The sequence below is a fragment of the Myotis daubentonii genome, chromosome 3 (genome assembly GCF_963259705.1).
Source record: "Myotis daubentonii chromosome 3, mMyoDau2.1, whole genome shotgun sequence".
Lineage (NCBI taxonomy): Eukaryota > Metazoa > Chordata > Mammalia > Chiroptera > Vespertilionidae > Myotis > Myotis daubentonii.
The window spans coordinates 175,455,448-175,473,375 of record NC_081842.1 but is presented as its reverse complement, the minus strand read 5'-3'; the positions used below and the strand labels follow the sequence as shown (position 1 = coordinate 175,473,375).

The window sequence follows — 17,928 nt, the reverse complement described above, 5'->3', positions numbered from 1 at the left end:
GCAAATACTGTATTTAGGTTATCTGACTACTAATTATTACTAATTATGAATTACCTGTTTATAGAAGTTCTTTATAAGGCTAAAGACAAATCCTCTGTCCATAACAGACAACAGATCATTGAGAAAGAATGCAAGACTTGTGTTGAGTCTTTCAACCATTTCTGCGTCCTGAGAAACGGAATAAAAAGCAAAAACCAATAAAAGTATGAGAGTTTAATGTGAGCTTGAAAAAGATTTAAAAAAAAAAGAGGCATCATTACCTTCTGAAATCGTGAAACTATATCACTAGCAATTGTACTGACAAGAGCAGCAATGTCATCCATGAAACGCTCTGGAAAACGAGATTTCCTTGCTGCATTTAGTTTATCATTAAAGTATAAATGGTGCACCATGCTCTTCACCTGTAAAAAATAAGTAAGCCATTAGTTTAATTTCTTACAGATGCAATTAATAGTTAGAGACTCTAAACCAGTGGTTCTCAACCTTCTGGTCCTTTAAATACAGTCTTCATGTTGTGACCCAACCATAAAATTATTTTTGTTGCTACTTCATAACTGTAATGTTGCTACTGTTATGAATCGTAAAGTAAATATCTGATATGCAGGATGGGCTTAGGCAATCCCTGTGAAAAGGTCGTTCGACCGCCAAAGGGGTCGCGACCCACAGGTTGAGAGCCGCTGCACAGTAGGACTATTTTTTTCAATATACCATGTGATTTATTACATAGCTGAAAGACTTTTAGCTCCCTTAAATATTTTGAAAAGTTCCCTATAATATTTTGTATATTCCAAAGAAATATAAAAAAATGCAATCCAATCACAGGACCATCTTCATAAAATTACCCAGACTGTGAATAGGAAAAAAAAAGTGTGTGTATGCAAAAGAAAAAAAAAATAGCACTCTGAAATTGTTTTAAATTAAGTCTTTCCAAGACTCAATAATTTTGCCATTTCTTATCCCTGTGAGCTTTGAGAGATTAGAAACCTGGACTTCACTGTAGTGCCTACGGTATCTAGCACCTTGTATCAAATGGTGGATGTACATTAAATATGAATGACTAAATATATTACCTATATAAAATATTAGGTAAAAATTAACAAAGTGATTTAAGTTGATAAAATTTTTTTGGGTATAGATTCTTATCCCCATGTGATAATGGTAAGAAATATTCAGGGAAATTGAAGGCGAAGTTCTACATTTAGTAAATAGCAGATTCAAGTCTAAACCTTTTGACTAGTTTATATTTAAGAAACCTGAACATACATTTACAACTATCAAAAAATAAATCAAATTATAATTTTGAACTTATATTAAAAGTACATGAATTACAAATTTGGTGTTTATTTTCTAGGGAAAAAATGAGTTACCTATCATTTATGGATGGTCCCTTTTCACTTATTTGGTTAGTAAATCCCTAGAAGAAACGTCTTTCTATCCTCAATATAGGTAACATTCAATGCTGAGAATGACCCTATGATGTACTCTAGAAGCGCCTTTTGTTTGCTGTGATTTCCTTTGCTTCTTATTTATTTTTTACATACTTCTTTTCCGGAAGAAAAAGTTTCAATGATTTCAGCTTTCTAGAGGCTGAAGAGAAAGACCCCTAGCGCCAGAAACACAGTTCTGCTATCTACAAGCAGTGTATACTTAAAGTTACTTAATTTCTCTGTGCCTTGGTAATATTTAGCCCATGGAGACAGTGCTACCACACTGTATACACCTGATAACACATATATGCACAAAAGCAATAAACAATGATGTGTGTGCATAAATATTAAGTTACTGATTCCTTTGTTTTTAATATCATTTATTGAATGAAGCAAAAAGGTTTTTTTAATTGGCTTTAACTAGCATTTCCCTAAGAGCTTTCTAACCATAAAAGCAGTATCTATCTATGTTCGGTATGAAATCTAAAATATTGCTATTATACAGCAACATATTCATAATAAGAATGTATCACAGGTGCTTTTAAAAAGTAAGCTAGCTTCTGCAACCATCCCTAAAAAAAATAAAATTAACTTTATCATTCCAACTAAATTATGCTGAGTGTTCACAATGTTTATTTAGGGATATAATATATGTAATTTTGCCTTGGAGGAACATGTAAAACCCTAAGACAACAGAAAAAGAGTTCTAGTATGATGTGCTAACACAAAAGTGTTCACTAAGGAAAACAATATATTTTTTTTTAAAAGTGTTTATTTTGCTCACCATTAACTCAAAAAAGAACCAGGCCTGTTGCAAAGCTGATTCCCGAACGCTGCCACTGCAAACAACCCACTGCAAAGCCAGCTCCTCATGAAAAAGCTATCCAGAAGTAAATCCAAAGTTATTATCAAAGTCAAGTCTGTTAATAACACAAACCAAATAATAATGCAACTGCAAATGAAGATATAATGAGAATAAGCAAAATAAGGCATGTGAACCATTCAATGATGCAGTGAGGACACCCATTAACGAAACGGCTATTTATACACGTAAGATAGTGGCATGTTGAATAGCTGGAAAAATTACATGTTATCTTGTAGCAAAATGTAATTTTTAAAAAACAGGTGGGAAATAGCCTCCTAAATTGTACCTGCAAACAGAAATTAGACCAAAAACTCAAAGTTACAAATAAAATCTTGTTTGTGCCTTACATACATATTTCAACATATGCAAATACATTCATGAACTTTGCTGGTACAATTTAGAAAATACCTTTAAAATTTTAAACTTTGACATAACACATTAATTTTCAAGTTTTCAGGTATTGAAAGTCGTTTTATAAAAATGGCAGAAATGCCTGCCTTGCAATGGATATGCATACAAAGCATTTGCAAAGTAGTGTATATTAATAAGAAAAAGGACTAACAAAACTGTGCATAAGGGAAGCAAATCAACATATCTTACTAAGAGTGATAACTTTTCTAACTCATCTTCCATTTCCTGGAGATTTAAAACACAAAACAGAAGTAGTTACAGAAACAGAATTAATTTGGTACATTTTTTTGGCACTAAAATTGAATGATCAAATTTCAATGCACTAAAGTCCAAAAGCAGCCAATCCCAAAGATACACATTAAAATAATGTAAAATAGCTTACACTGGAAAGGCAGGCCCCAAAAGGCATCAGACAAGCAGAGCTTGCTCAACTGTGTTTTTAAATGCAATGGAAATTCTGCAATATCTCATATTGATTAGGTAAATAAATCTCATTATCTATTTAATTGCTGAAATTATTTTCCCCCTATATGGATTGTCTTCATATGAATCTACCTTTTTAGTTGGTAAGCGTCCCGTTAATGTTTGTAAGAAACTTGACGTCTCTGTGTGCGAAGACATACGATTACAACTTCGATCCATAGCCTATGGAGTGAAGATGAATGATGACGAGATAACATTAAAGTCTGCTGTGGAATGACTTTGCAGCTCAAGGAATACATAGAATTTTTTAAATAGTGTTTTACTGTGGTTTCAGCAACCATCTATTTTATTGCTCATCTCATTTTTACCATTTTAAGTTATTTTAGGAATATCAAAATGCTTCTAAAATTTTTAGAAGATGAGTATTTTAATAATTATATAAATTCAGAGTGCTGCAAAGAATGAAACTTTTATTTGTGTGACCTATGCACATGCACATATCTAGTAAGAAAATGTAAAAACATACTTCTCAACTGGTCTCAGACAAAAAAAACCCACCAAAACTTTTATATTCAATAAAAAAATTATTAAAAGTTTAGAATGATTTCTTTCACTTTTCACTATTATCAAAAATAGTATTCAGGCTTGCCATATACTACATGAAATTCAAATCAATTCTAATATTAAAATGTAATTAAATTGTTTCTACAAGAACAAAAACATTTTCCTACAAAGTCAATAAACAGATGAGAAGTACATTTGAAGGTATCATGCAGTATTAGCTATCAAGCAATTAGATTTAAGTCATCAAAACCTAATTCAACTAAGTTATAATACATTTCATACTTTGCAACACAGCACAAATTGAAAAAGTTTTTTGCTTCTGGTATTTAATCTTATAGGATGGGGAGCATATACTGTTCACATTTAAGTTCTGTTTTATTACCAGTATTTTTAGTCAGTGATTATGAAAAAAATAACAAGATAGTAAATGCTAAATGGAAATGATACAATAGCTACACTTTAAACCAAAAGCAAATGGAAAACTGTCAGGTTTTTCCACATAAAATCTTTTTAAATTCCTACTGAAGATATGCTACCCCTAAAGTAGAAACTGTTATCAAAGTCATCAATCGAATAAGCAACAGGAACTGATATAATGATAGAGTGTATAAGGAGGGAGGGAGAAGGAGACAGGAAATAGGAAAGCAGAACAATACTGGTGCAACTGGTGGTATTCATGCATAGTAGTTGAAGAATGTGCTAAGTAAACAAAAATACACACTTTTTAATAATTAAAAAAGCAAGCCACTGAAATCACAGTATATACTAAAAAGTAATGTTCTAAAGGGAAACATCAGCAGCCAATAAAGAAACCTCTGATATAAACACCACCTGTGTTGATTCTGCACTTGGACTGGGGTTGGATCCCCATGGGGCAGCTTTTGGACCACCAGTGTTAACCCAGGAATTGGAGCGATCTAAACCCTAAGCATATAATAGAAAGCAGTTGGAAAGGAAAGAAATATTACATGTGGCATGCTATAAATTATTCTTAAAGAAATCCAGAATTTCCAATGCAAACATTTTTTACATTAGTACTGTTAAAGCAACCAAAAATTTTAGGCACCTATAGAGTATTATTAGTTCACCAAAGTTATCTTATTACATACATTTTAAAGAATCACCAAGAACATGAACTGTACCATTTAAAGGTGATTTCTCTTTTTGTAAAGGCTTGGTACACCTTGAAGTACCAACAACTAAAGTTCCCACAGCACAACCCCCCCCCCCCACCCCAATTTTCTTTAAAGATGGTATGAGTTAGCAACAGTTAATTTACTCCGAATATAACTAGGGAATCAAAGAAAAAAATGGGGGAAAAAACATTTCATTCTTTTCTAAAAGAATTTAATTTCATTCCATATATCATCACTGAAAACTGTTGTGCAGTAATACTCCATAATTCTACTTGATCCTGCCTTTTATTTTCTTTCAGGGACTGTCAGGAGAAATTAAGTAAAAATTTAAGAAAAAAATGCCTAATATTTGTTCCTTTATAAAAATGATGGTAAATTTGGGGTTGTGCTCAGTTTTATTGTGCTTATTGCAATGAAATCTAATGGGCTACTATACATATTAAGAAAAAAATATTCTGGAGCTATTTATAGTAATTATATCTTCATCATTACTATCACTAATTTAAAGTTAATTTAATATGCTACTAATGTGTAGGACCAGAAGTGAATTATGTCTATCTGTCTCTAAAAGAGGTCATTATGATCCCAGGTGAAGAAAACTGGGGCTTTAGTTCAATTTCTTAAACCTGACTGATCAGCCCAGTCGGCCGGCGGCTCAGTGGTTGAGCCTCGACCTACGAATCAGGAGGTCACAGTTTGATTCCAGGTCAGGGCACGTGCCTGGATTGGGGGCTCCATCCCCAGTGTGGAGTGTACTGGAGGCAGCCAATCAATGAATCTCTCTTGTCATTGATGTTTCTCTCTCTCTTTCCCTCTCCCTTCCTCTCTCAAATCAATAAAAATAAATATATTTTTTTAAAAACCTGACTGATCATTAAAATTAATTGGGAAGGTTTATAAAATTCAGATTCTGGGCCCTACTCCCAAAAATCCTGATCCAGCAATATGGGCCTGGGAATCTGCTAATAGAACTGGAACAAATTATAACAAATTTTTTGAGGATTGTTGGAGTAAGATTTATAAAGACAAACCAAAAGAAACGGACTACAAATATCAGGACATGAGTATGGATGCAAATCAGAAAACATCAAAGGAAGAATAGGTAAAAGAAAAGAATGAGTAGTCACAATGTTAAGCAATTCTGTATAGACAGTATCACCTAGGGAAATGGATAGTTCATCTATAGCACTGTATTAAGTATTCGGTAGTAATAGATGGTAATCAGCAAGTAGATGCAATGATAAAAGTTTTCCAAAGTTTTCTCCTGATGGCTTCAATTTTCTCAATGAAGTAGAAGATAAAGTCAGAAGGAGGATTGGTGAGGAGGTTTTATGAGGCTTAAAATAATAAAAAATGGCATGATACCTTTTCTGGGAGAATGGGAAGGTAAATGAAATACAGAAATATATATAACTGCTTGATAACATTAGGGCTCTACGCGGATTATGGTCTTTAATTTCAAATGAGACCAGTCATCATGGTATTTCTCAAGTCTTGTTCAGTGGCACAGGTGGTGACATGGCAAAGGCAGTCAACTGGGTTGAACTATGGTTTATGGTTTGGTTAAGCAAGTAAAATGAAGTGGAGAAGGATAAGAGAATTGAGGTTTGATTATAATGGGTATAATTATAATGATTATGATATTTTAGCTGGCTAAATTGGAAGAAATAACATTAGGGGGATAAGATACAGTATAAAGGTCACTGAATCAAGTAATTGGAGATTGTAGAGAAATAAAGAAATTGTTAGAATTGAGATACTAAAGAGAAAACTAGCAACTAATGGTTAAAGAACAAAATGCATGAAACTGAGATTATGAGGATTAAAGTTATTGGTAATGAGAAGATCTAGGTTATGACCATGGCTGAGGCAAAGTGAAAGACAAAATCATTAAAGAAGAGTTACTTTGCCCTAGCTGGTTTGGCTCACTGGATAGAGCGTCAGCCTGCGAACTGAAAGGTCCCGGGTTCGATTCCGGTCAAGGGCACATGCCCAGGTTGTGGGCTCGATCCCCAGTGGGGGTCTTGCAGGAGGCAGCCGATCCATGATTCTCTCTCATCGTGGATGTTTCTATCTCTCTCTCTCCCTCTTCCTTCCTCTCTGAAATCAATAAAAATATATTAAAAAAAAAAAAGAGTTACTTAAATGTTTAGGCCCGTGGTCGGCAAACCGCAGCTCGCGAGCCACATGCGGCTCTTTGGCCACTTGAGTGTGGCTCTTCCACAAAATATCACGTGCAGGTGTGTACGTACAGTGCAATCGAAACTTCATTGCCCATGCACAGAAGTTGGTATTTTGTGGAAGAGCCTGTATTTTGTGGAAGAGCCATACTCAAGGCACCAAAGAGCCGCATGTGGCTCGGGAGCCATGGTTAGTTGAGCCGCAGTTTGCCGACCACTGGTCTAGGCCAATAAAATCAGACTAAATGAAAAGCGGCTACAAATAAACTTCAAGCTTCCTTAAATTTTTCAATAAAATAAAATTACATACTATTATAAGGGATTATGACTAAAGGATACTCCAAAATAAAGGTAGCTAGCAAAAATTTTGCAACAATGAGAAAACATAGAAAGCATTTAAATAAAAATTCATACAAGGCTGTGTTGTCATAAAAAAATTCTCATTTTATGATGGCTTGCTCAAAAGTTGATGTTTATCATTTTAATATCATCAAAAGTAAGTTTAAGTCATTATATCCCATTTTATAAACTACTTGAACAAAGGCAACTAATCATTCCAATATATGTAAATCTTGTTCTAAATCTTGGATGTTGTAGGTTATCACATACATCATATAAAAGAAAACTCTAGAATCATGCTAAATGAGGCATAATGCAAATCTTACAGAAACTGAGACATTTTAAAAGTATAGCCTTAAAGAAAATGGTTTCTATAGATTAATAGAATTTCTTATAATTCACAAATCAGATTCATTCTACTAAAGAATTGTATTTTAGCCGAAACCGGTTTGGCTCAGTGGATAGAGCGTCGGCCTGCGGACTGAAAGGTCCCAGGTTTGATTCCGGTCAAGGGCATGTACCTGGGTTGCGGGCACATCCCCAGTAGGAGATGTGCAGGAGGCAGCTGATAGATGTTTCTCTCTCATCGATGTTTCTAACTATCTCTCCCCCTCCCTCTCTGTAAAAAATCAATAAAAATATATTAAAAAGAATTGTATTTTATAAATATGTAAATAATGCTAAGTACTCTCTCTATTACAATGAGATATAATAAAAAATAAAGACAAGGATAAAGAACTTGAGTATTTTTCCTAAACATGGAAATGTATGTGAGGTAAGGCTACAAAATGTATTTCTGATCTGTGAGAAATTACTTAAAAATTGTTTAAAAGTTATTTTATGCCCTAGACAGTTTGGCTGAATGGATAGAGCGTTGGCCTGTGGACTCACGGGTCCCAGGTTTGATTCTGGTCAACAGCACATGCCCAGCTTGCAGGCTCGATACCTAGTAAGGGGCAAGCAGGGGACAGCCAATCAATGATTCTCACTTATCATTGATATTTCTATCTCTCTCTCCTGCTCCCTTCCTCTCTGATATCAATAAAAATGTATTTTTTAAAAAAATTATTTTACAATGAACAATGCTTCTGAAAATGTAACATTTCTGTAACTATATGAATAGCTATAATTCTGATTTTTTTTATCAATGTTCAAGTATTTCACCTAACAAACAAACCCAAATCTTAAAATAATATATTCTATTGTAGTTTAGACTGTTAAATACAGACCCTAGAACATGTTTAGTAATTCTTCCTCATATCATTATTACCAAACTGAAATGCCAAAGAAAAGTTGGCTATGATTCCATAACCATAATATCTTCCTCTTTTTCAATAGGAAATGTATTTACATTTGCAATGGTTTGGTCAAAACACAACATGACGTGATTTCTTGGCTTTACTGTTGTTTTGTCCAGCTTGCTTAAACTCTGAAATATTTTTGTACTTTAAATATAAAAAGGGAATTAACTATTTGTTCCTTAAGTATATTTCTTTGGGTAATAAAGATTATAAATAAATAAAATATAGCTAGATCTTAGATTAGCTGGCATCTCCCTTATTATCTGATGTAATCATTAACCATCATTAAATAAATCATATAATTCTAATCCTTGTGCATCTTACATAGAGTTTTTCATAAGAAATGTAGCTCAATTACCAATCTAGATTTTTTTTGGAGAAGGGCTTACATTTTGTATCACTGATGATATAGCCCTACTACCCAGCAGTCACATAGATCTGTTTTGATTCTATGTAAAAATCATTTTTCACATGATGAAAGACAGATAAAAGTGAGTAATATATAACTAGTCATCCTGGACAAATTTTAGAATTTGGCAGATTTTTTTTTTAGCAGAATGCACAAACCAGTTTGCAATAGCAAGCATATTTAATAGAAACATGAAATACTTAGTGTTTACTGACAAAATGGAAATGTACAATTTCTAACTCAAATACACTTAAAAATTCAAAATAAATTAAAACATTTGGACATTTCTCATTTGTTCATGAACTGAAAATCCAATTTATAGGCGGTTATCTTCAGTTTACCTTACTGCCGATGATTGACCGCACTTCATCATCTGGTGACGTGGGAGTCCCAGGTATATCTGGGTTACTATTACTAAGGCTCCGAGAACGATTTAAATTCAGGCTTGCAGGTCTCACAGCAGATCTAGCCATTGTGGCATAATGCACTGATCCTCCTAAACCCCCAGGACCTAGAGTTGAATATAAAACAGCACATAATTATACAAAGGAAATTAGTCAAGAAAGGACATGAACTTAATCTGTCACTTTACAGAATTTCACTAAGACCATGAATTGCTTTTGTTTCTGAATGAAAAATACTATAAATAAGAAAGAAAAAGACTAAAGACTTAGTAATAAATACACAAAGATATTCTTATTTCACAGAAGTTGGCAATAATGTATGAATTATAAAACCAATTCTCTTCAATGTTTCTATGATTATAGAGTACATGTACAATAAAAAACAGTCACATACATTACCTAGATACTAGGTGTACTGGTTAATAATGCGGATTTATTTCAGTAAATGGAGTTACACATATGTTGATATATATGCGATTTGATATGTATGCTATTTTGTTGTATTGACAGCAAGCTTCAAAACTTCATATGTCAAATTTTCTGAAGGTGTTAACATCATAAATATTTTTACGCTTAAAAATGTCAAATTTTGTGGCAAAAAAAGAGCATTTGTAGGAAGTTTTAATTCATTATTTTGAAGAAAAAGTTATTGTATACTTCGGGAAGCTTATGGTGAACATGCTCCATCTCAAGATACTTGTGAATGCTGGTTTAAACGCTTTAAAAGTGATGATTTCAATGTGAAAGACAAAGAACGTTCAGGTCAACCAAAAAAGTTTGAAGACCAATAATTACAAGCATTATTGGATGAAGATACGTGTCAAACTCAAAAACAACTTGCAGAAAGATTAAACATTGCTCGGCAAACAATTTCCGATCATTTACAAGCAATGGAAAAGATTTTAAAGAAAAGAAAATGGGTGCCACATCAACTGAATGAAAGACAAATGGAAAACCAAAAAGTCATCAGTAAAATGTTGCTTCAACGGCACAAAAGAAAGTCTTTTTTCCATCGAATTGTGACTGGTGATGAAAAGTGTATTTATTTTGAGAATCCCAAATGCACAAAATCATGGGTTGATCCAGGTCAACCATCAACATCGACTGCAAGGCCAAATCGCTTCAGAGAGAAGACAATGCTCTGTGTTTGGTGGGATTGGGAAGGTGTGGTGTATTATGAGCTTCTAAAACCAGGTGAAACCATTAATACTGATCGCTACCGACAACAAATAATCAATTTGAACCACGCTTTGAACGTGAAACGACCAGAATGGGCCAGAAGACACGGCTAAGTAATTTTGCTTCATGGTGATGCACCATCAAACACTTCAAAACCAGTTAAAGACACATTAAAAGATCTTGCCTGGGAAGTATTAACCCACCCGCCGTATTCACCAGGCCTCGCTCCTTCAGATTACCACTTGCTTTGATCAATGGCACACGCACTTTCTGAGCAGCACTTCAAAATATACAAAGAAGTGGAAAATTGGGTCTCTGAATGGTTTGCCTCAAAACAAGAAAAGTTCTATTGGGATGGTATCCACAAATTACCCGAATGATGGGGGAAATGTGTAGCTAGCAATGGACATTACTTTGAATAAAGCACTTTTGATGTTTCTCTTGAAATTATCGTGTTTTCTTTGATTACAAAATCCGCATTAGTAACCTATACACCTACTACACACAATGTAAGTATATCTAACATCCAAAATGCTTCAGCTTGTGTCTCTTCTTTTTCCTCTATCCCTCCTTGCTTTGCCCCTTGATACAGTCAATAGAGGGACAGTCAATTTACTGTCAACATCTCTTGAAAGAGATTATGCTTTACTTCTCTATCTTCATCAGTGAAAATCTGAACTATAACAAAAGGGCACCTTTGTGCCATATACAGATAGCTTTTTTAAAAGCCCACCTTATATTAAAAAAGCAATGGAAACCTTTTCATCTAAAATCAAGCCTGACACCATTATTCAGCCATGTTCTATGAACATAAATATACCCAGTGATTGCATCCATAATTTATCTCCATTTTTCTTATTTAAAGAAATCTTTCTGAACGTCATATTTGGAAATGACAAATACCTGTCAACTAATTATAAGTCTTTCACATCAGCATCTAAAAAATGTTTTGCATAATCTGTGGTATTCTAAGAGTGTACTGAATGAAAGAGTAAATGGAGGAGTATTATATGTAGTCCACAATCACCTCCACATTCAGAGCCTCAAATACTATAATTTTAAAAAATAAGAGAAGAAATTATGAAACATATATGATATGAGTTAATTACTACTATTTTTGCAATTAAGAAAAACAATGAGCTAAAACTCATATACTGTTATGCTTAGTTTTCATAATAAGTGCCATAATTAATTTTTTCCATTACTAATGTTAACCTTGTCAATTGTTGGAAAGGGCACTTACCATTATCACTAGTGATGAATGATGATTCACACGGACAAATATATGAGCAAGTTGAAAGATATGCATGATATACTCATTAACTAACTGAACATTTAATGAGTTATTCAAACTAAGATACATCCACCACCCCCAACACCACTATCATAAAAAACAAATAGCTACTTTGGGCTCTAGTATTCTGAAAGCTATATCATCCTAGCTAATAAAGAGGGAATAAGCTAATTGACCCTCACGCCATTGCAAAGATGGCGGCACCCACAGCCAATAAGGAGGGAATATGCTAATTGAATGCCCCACCCTCAAAGATAGCGGTGCCCACAGCCACAAGATGGCCGGCAGGGGAGGGCAGTTAGGGGCGACCGGGCTGTCAGGGGAGGGCAGTTGGGGGGGACTGGGCCGGCAGGAGAGGGCACTTGGAGGCAACTGGGCTGGCAGGAGAGGGCAGCTGGGGGCGACCGGGCTGGCAGGGGAGGGCAGTTGGGGGTGGACTGGGCCGGCAGGGGAGGGCAGTTGGGGGCGACTGAGCCAGCAGGGAAGGGCAGTTGGGGGAGACCGGGCCAGCAGGGGAGGGCAGTTGGGGGAGATCAGACCGGCAGGGGAGTAGTTAAGCGTCAATCAGGCTGGTAGGGGAGTAGCTAGGGGGTAATCGGGCTGGCAGGCAGAAGTGGTTAGGGGCAATCAGGCAGGCAAGCAGGCGAACGGTTGGGAGCCGGCAGTCCCAGATTTGAGAGGGTGCAGGCTGGGCTGAGGGATACCCCCCTCCCAAGTGCACAAATTTCATGCATCAGGCCTCTAGTTTTATTAATAATGGAGAAATCAGAACTTTTCTAGAAAATAATCTTTTATATTACATAGGTTTCAAACGTTTATCAGGGTTATTTCTTCTTTAAAGTCCAATAAGTCTCCAATGACAAATACAACATTCTCTTAATCTTAACAGGAAATAAAATGCTTCCAGAGACAAGAAGTTATTTGCAGGGTTCATTTCCAAGAATTAATTCAACCAAGATCTAATTAAAGGAAGCTGTGTAAATAATGGTGCTTTAAAATGTAACATTTATTTGACCTCCAGCACTTAATATAGTCCATGCCACTTAGTGGGCATTCAATAAATGTTTGCTGTTCATAGTAAAAAGAATAAAATACCTGGTGATGGTGAATTAGGGGAAGTATTTGGTAAGCGAAAAACGTAATAGATATATGATGCAAGAAGACTGTTCCTGCCATGCTGGTCATGATTTCCTTCCAGATTTTTGTGAAGCCGATTTATAATTGATGACATCGCTTCAAAAGATGCTTGACCTAGATTAACTTTTAAGAAGGAGGGAAATATTTTTGCATTAACTTTTTTAGACTATAACTTCCAAAAAGATCAAGGTTTTGTCCTCTCTACATGCATTAAATATAGTGATTATACATAATAATTGTATAAAGATATTGATTTTTAAAATTTATTTTTCAATTACAGTTGACATACAATAACATATTAGTTTTAGGTACACAACACAGTGATTAAACAATTTAATGTTGATGTTAAAGATGATCTTGTATTAGATAAATCAAAATTACTTTTCTAAACAAAATGAAAAAAACCTAATTTTACTAATTTAACATGAATATTGTATGGGTTTGTTTAGTCAAAAACAAAAGATCATCCCACAAATACCTAAATTTTGTAAACAATACAAAGCACATTCTATCTTGGAGAAGTAAATTCTCATTTTATTCATTTATTTTATTATTTCATTATTTTTATTTTTAATTTATCTTTATTGCTGAAAGTATTACAGATGTCCCTTTGTTTTTTTCCCCACACTGACACCCTCCACTTTGCACCTGCCCCTCCCAAGCCTTCACCACACTAACCTATATGGCACACAATAAGCATGTGACTTTTGTTTTAAGAAAATAAAAATATTAACAATGAAATTAGATTATTAAAAATATCAACTTAAGATAGTAAGAAAAGATTCTTCAATAAATGGTGTTGGGAAAATTGGACAGATACATGCAAAAAAAATGAAACTAGACCACCAACTTACACCATACACAAAAATAAACTCAAAATGGATAAAGGATTTAAATGTAAGATGGGAAACCATAAAAATACTAGAGGAATCCAAAGGCAACAAAATCTCAGACATATGCCGAAGCATTTTCTTTACTGATACAGCTCCTAGGGCATTAGAAACTAATGAGAAAATAAACAAATGGGGCTACATCAAAATAAAAAGCTTCTGCACAGCAAAAGAAACCATCAACAAAACAACAAGAAAGCCCACTGCATGGGAGAACATATTTAGATATGTTATCACTGATAAGGGTTTAATCTCCAACATTTATAGGGAACTCATACAACTTAACAAAAGATAAACAATCCAATCAAAAAATGGGCAAAGGACCTAAATAGACACTTTTCAAAAGAGGACATTCAGAAAGCCAAGAGACATATGAAAACATGCTCAAAGTCACTAATCATCCGAGAAATGCAAATCAAAACAACAATGAGGTACCATCTCACACCTGTCAGACTTGCTATCATCAACAAATCAACAAACGACAAGTGCTGGAGAGGATGTGGAGAAAAAGGAACCCTCCTGCACTGCTGGTGGGAATGCAGACTGGTGCAGCCACTGTGGAGAACAGTATGGAGCTGCCTCAAAAAACCACAAATGGAACTCCCATTTGACCCTGTGATCCCACTTCTAGGAATATATCCCAAGAAACCAGAAACACCAATCAGAAAGGATATATGCACCCCTATGTTCATAGCAGCACAATTTACCATAGCGAAGATCTGGAAACAGCCTAAGTGCCCATCAGGAGATGAATGGATTAGAAAACTGTGGTACATCTACACGATGGAATACTATGCTGCGGTAAAAAAGAAGGAACTCTTGCCTTTTGCAACAGCATGGATGGAACTGGAGAGCATTATGTTAAGTGAAATAAGCCAGTCAGAGAAAGATAAATACCACATGATCTCACTCATTTGTGGATTATAGAGAACAACATAGACTGATGAACAGGGACAGATCCAAAGACAGAGAAACAGCAATCAGACTATCAATCCCCAGAAGGAAAGTAGGGGAGGGAGGGGGTAAGGGGAAGAGATCAACCAAAGGACTTGTATGCACGCATATAAGCCAAACCACTGGACATGGACAACAGGGGGATGAGAGCATGGGAGGGGGGGGGCGGGGGGGAAGGATGGGGGTTAATGGGGGGGATGAGGACACATTTGTAATACCTTAACTAATAAAGAATTTTAAAAAAATACTTTGTGAGTAAATTAGTTTCCATAATTTGAGTAGAAGACTATATGGCATATTTATGAAAAACAAAAGTAAGTTATCATTTTTTGGCATTTGAGACAAGTAAATAACAACCCTAACCCCCCCCCCCCCCCAATCAAATGCATCCTTATAAATAACAAACAGGAATCATGGTTCTATTTTGCAAAAGTTAAAAATACCAAATTATAAGTTCTATGATTCCCCAAACAAAAGTAAATTACCTATTTGGCCAGCAATGACTGGAGGTCTAACAACTAAAAGTATCAGTTTATCAAGCAGAAGATGAAGAAATCGGACCACTGGTTCCAACTGAGATGAATTCAATGCTGAAATACTGCTCTTCAATTCGTTTTCTAAGTTATTTTCCATGATTCGCATATCTCCAATTCGAACAGGGAACATGTGTTCATCCAGAGCATTGACCAGAGCAAAAAACTTGTCAAGATAAGGATCCTAAAACAAAGAATGAACAAAAGCACTAAGCAAGTATAGCTCTATAAATTCTCCAAACTATAAAACACTAATAAAACATCTCATATTAACTGATAATACAAAAAAGTACATACCAGTATATATAAACATTGTTTCCAATTAAACACTAAATCTATAGGGTGGGGCATATTATTAGTAAATAGGTCTATAGTTGTTAATATAAAAAATAATAATAGACCGGCAAGTTGAATGTCGACCTATGAACCAGGAGGTCACAGGTGGATTCCCCGTCAGGGCACATGACCAGGTTGCTGGCTTTATCCCCAGTAGGGGTCATGCAGGAAGCAGCTGATCAATGATTCTCTCTCATTATTGATGTTTCTATCTCTCTCCCTCTCCCTCTCTTTCTGAAATAAAAAATATATTTAAAAAAAAAATCCTATCTAATAATAGACAAACATGGTAATTAACCGTAACTTCGCTACCCTTCCCATTGGCTAATCAGCGAGATATGCAAATTAACTGCCAACCAAGATGGCGGCCGGCAGCCAGGCAGCTGAAGCGAACAGGGGGCTTGCTTGCTCCAGTGAAGGAGGATGCCAAGGTTCCCCGCCTGCCGCTGCTAGGCTCTGGGCTTGCACTCTAAGAAACATTGTTGCAATAATAGAAGCTAAACAAACCCCAGAAACCTGCTTTCAGTCGTCAGAGCTGGAGCTGAAACAGTGTTTCAATTATAGAAGCCAAACAGCCCAGATAACTGCTTTCAGCAGCCGAGGTCTCAGAGCTGGAGCTGGGCCTCAGAGCTAAAGCCGGCTCTCAGTTCTAGTGACAGCCATAGAAGGTAAATAAATCCCAGAATAAAAAAGAAAAAAAGAAAAAAAGAAAAAAAAGAGAGGTTGGGAGCTTCAGTCACCCGCCAGCCTGAAAATGGCCCTCAGCCCCTCACCCAGACTGGCCAGGCACCCCAGTGGGGACCCCCCACCCTGAAAGGGGTGCGACCAGCTGCAAATAGCCATTATCCCTTCATCCAGGCTGGCTAGGCACCCAAGTGGGGACCCCCACCCTGAAGGGGGTGCGACCAGCTGCAAACAGCCATCATCCCCTCACCCAGCCTGGCCAGGCACCCAAGCGGGACCCCCACCCTGATCCAGGACACCCTTCAGGGCAAACCAGCTGGCCCCCTCCCGTGCACCAGGCCTCTATCCTATATAGTAAAAGGGTAATATGCAAACTGACCCTAACAGCAGAAAGACTGGAAATGACTGGTCACTATGACACACACTGACCACCAGGGGGCAGATGTTCAATGCAGGAGCTGCCCCCTGGTGGTCAGGGCACTCTCACATGGGAGGAGCTCTGCTTAGCCACAAGCCATGCTGATGGCTGCCAGTACAGAGGTGGTGGTGGGAGCCTCTCCCGCCTCCTCAGAAGCACTAAGGATGTCCAACTGAAGTTTAGGCCTGCTCCCCGCTGGCAAGTGGACATTCCCTGAGGGCTGCTGGGCTGCCAGGCTGCCAGAGGGATGTCTGATTGCCATCTTAGGCCCAATCCCCCCGGGGAGCGGGCCTAAGCCAGCAAGTGGTCATCCCCTGAGGGGTCCCAGACTGTGAGAGGGCACAGGCCGGGCTGAGGGACCACCCCCCCCCCCACCTGCCGAGTACACAAATTTTTGTGCACTGGGTCTCTAGTAAATAATAATAAACTGGCTTTTGTATATTTACAAATGTAAACCTACTTTGCCCCACTCTGTATTTTCACTTTATTATTGTAAAGTAGCCACTTCAAATACTACTAATTAAGAAATATATTGATACTAATTCAGGATATGTTTCCCAGTGAGTCTGTCTTATTGTTTTAGAGCTCAATTATAGGGGTAGATGTGTTAGTAAACTATCTGTGCCCATTACTAATTTATTGCTCTCAGCTCCATCTATATCCACTATCTATTTACTCTATTACCTCTAATCCTGAATAGCAAACGAATTACAACTGCCTATAGCACATTATCTGAATTGCATAGTCATGTCAAACTCAACAAGCTAAAAAATAAACTCATTATGTATAGCTCCAAACTGCTCCCCCTTAATGTGCTCCCAAATTTACTTCTCTCATGTTTCCTATATTTAGGTCAGAAATCACCATCTACCTGGACTCTAAACTCTAAAGCATTCAAGTTCCTTCATAATCTGTTACCATCCTGGTCTTCCATCTTCACCTATCACAATTTCTCATACACTTTAAATTGTTTGCCCATCCTTAAACAGACTGCTGTCTCTTTGCACTTTTTATCTTCTGAGTTGCCCACCTTCTCTCTGTATG

The 17,928-nt window shown here is 36.4% G+C and overlaps 1 protein-coding gene across 7 annotated transcripts in view; it reads right to left on the bottom strand.

Moving 5' to 3' along the window:
- The window catches only part of DOCK7 (dedicator of cytokinesis 7), a 185,941-nt gene that overhangs the window by 64,570 nt on the left and 103,443 nt on the right, over positions 1-17,928 (bottom strand). For 5 of the 7 annotated variants that reach the window (XM_059689327.1, XM_059689325.1, XM_059689320.1 and 2 more), the window contains 8 exons: positions 15,399-15,630; positions 13,028-13,192; positions 9,397-9,566; positions 4,522-4,614; positions 3,259-3,348; positions 2,212-2,307; positions 261-401; positions 55-168 (listed from right to left, as the gene is read on the bottom strand). In XM_059689327.1, coding sequence (XP_059545310.1) covers positions 55-168; positions 261-401; positions 2,212-2,307; positions 3,259-3,348; positions 4,522-4,614; positions 9,397-9,566; positions 13,028-13,192; positions 15,399-15,630 — 1,101 coding nt within the window. The remainder of the gene's footprint in view (positions 1-54; positions 169-260; positions 402-2,211; positions 2,308-3,258; positions 3,349-4,521; positions 4,615-9,396; positions 9,567-13,027; positions 13,193-15,398; positions 15,631-17,928) is intronic. The other 2 variants (XM_059689323.1, XM_059689324.1) reach the window with 1 other exon arrangement.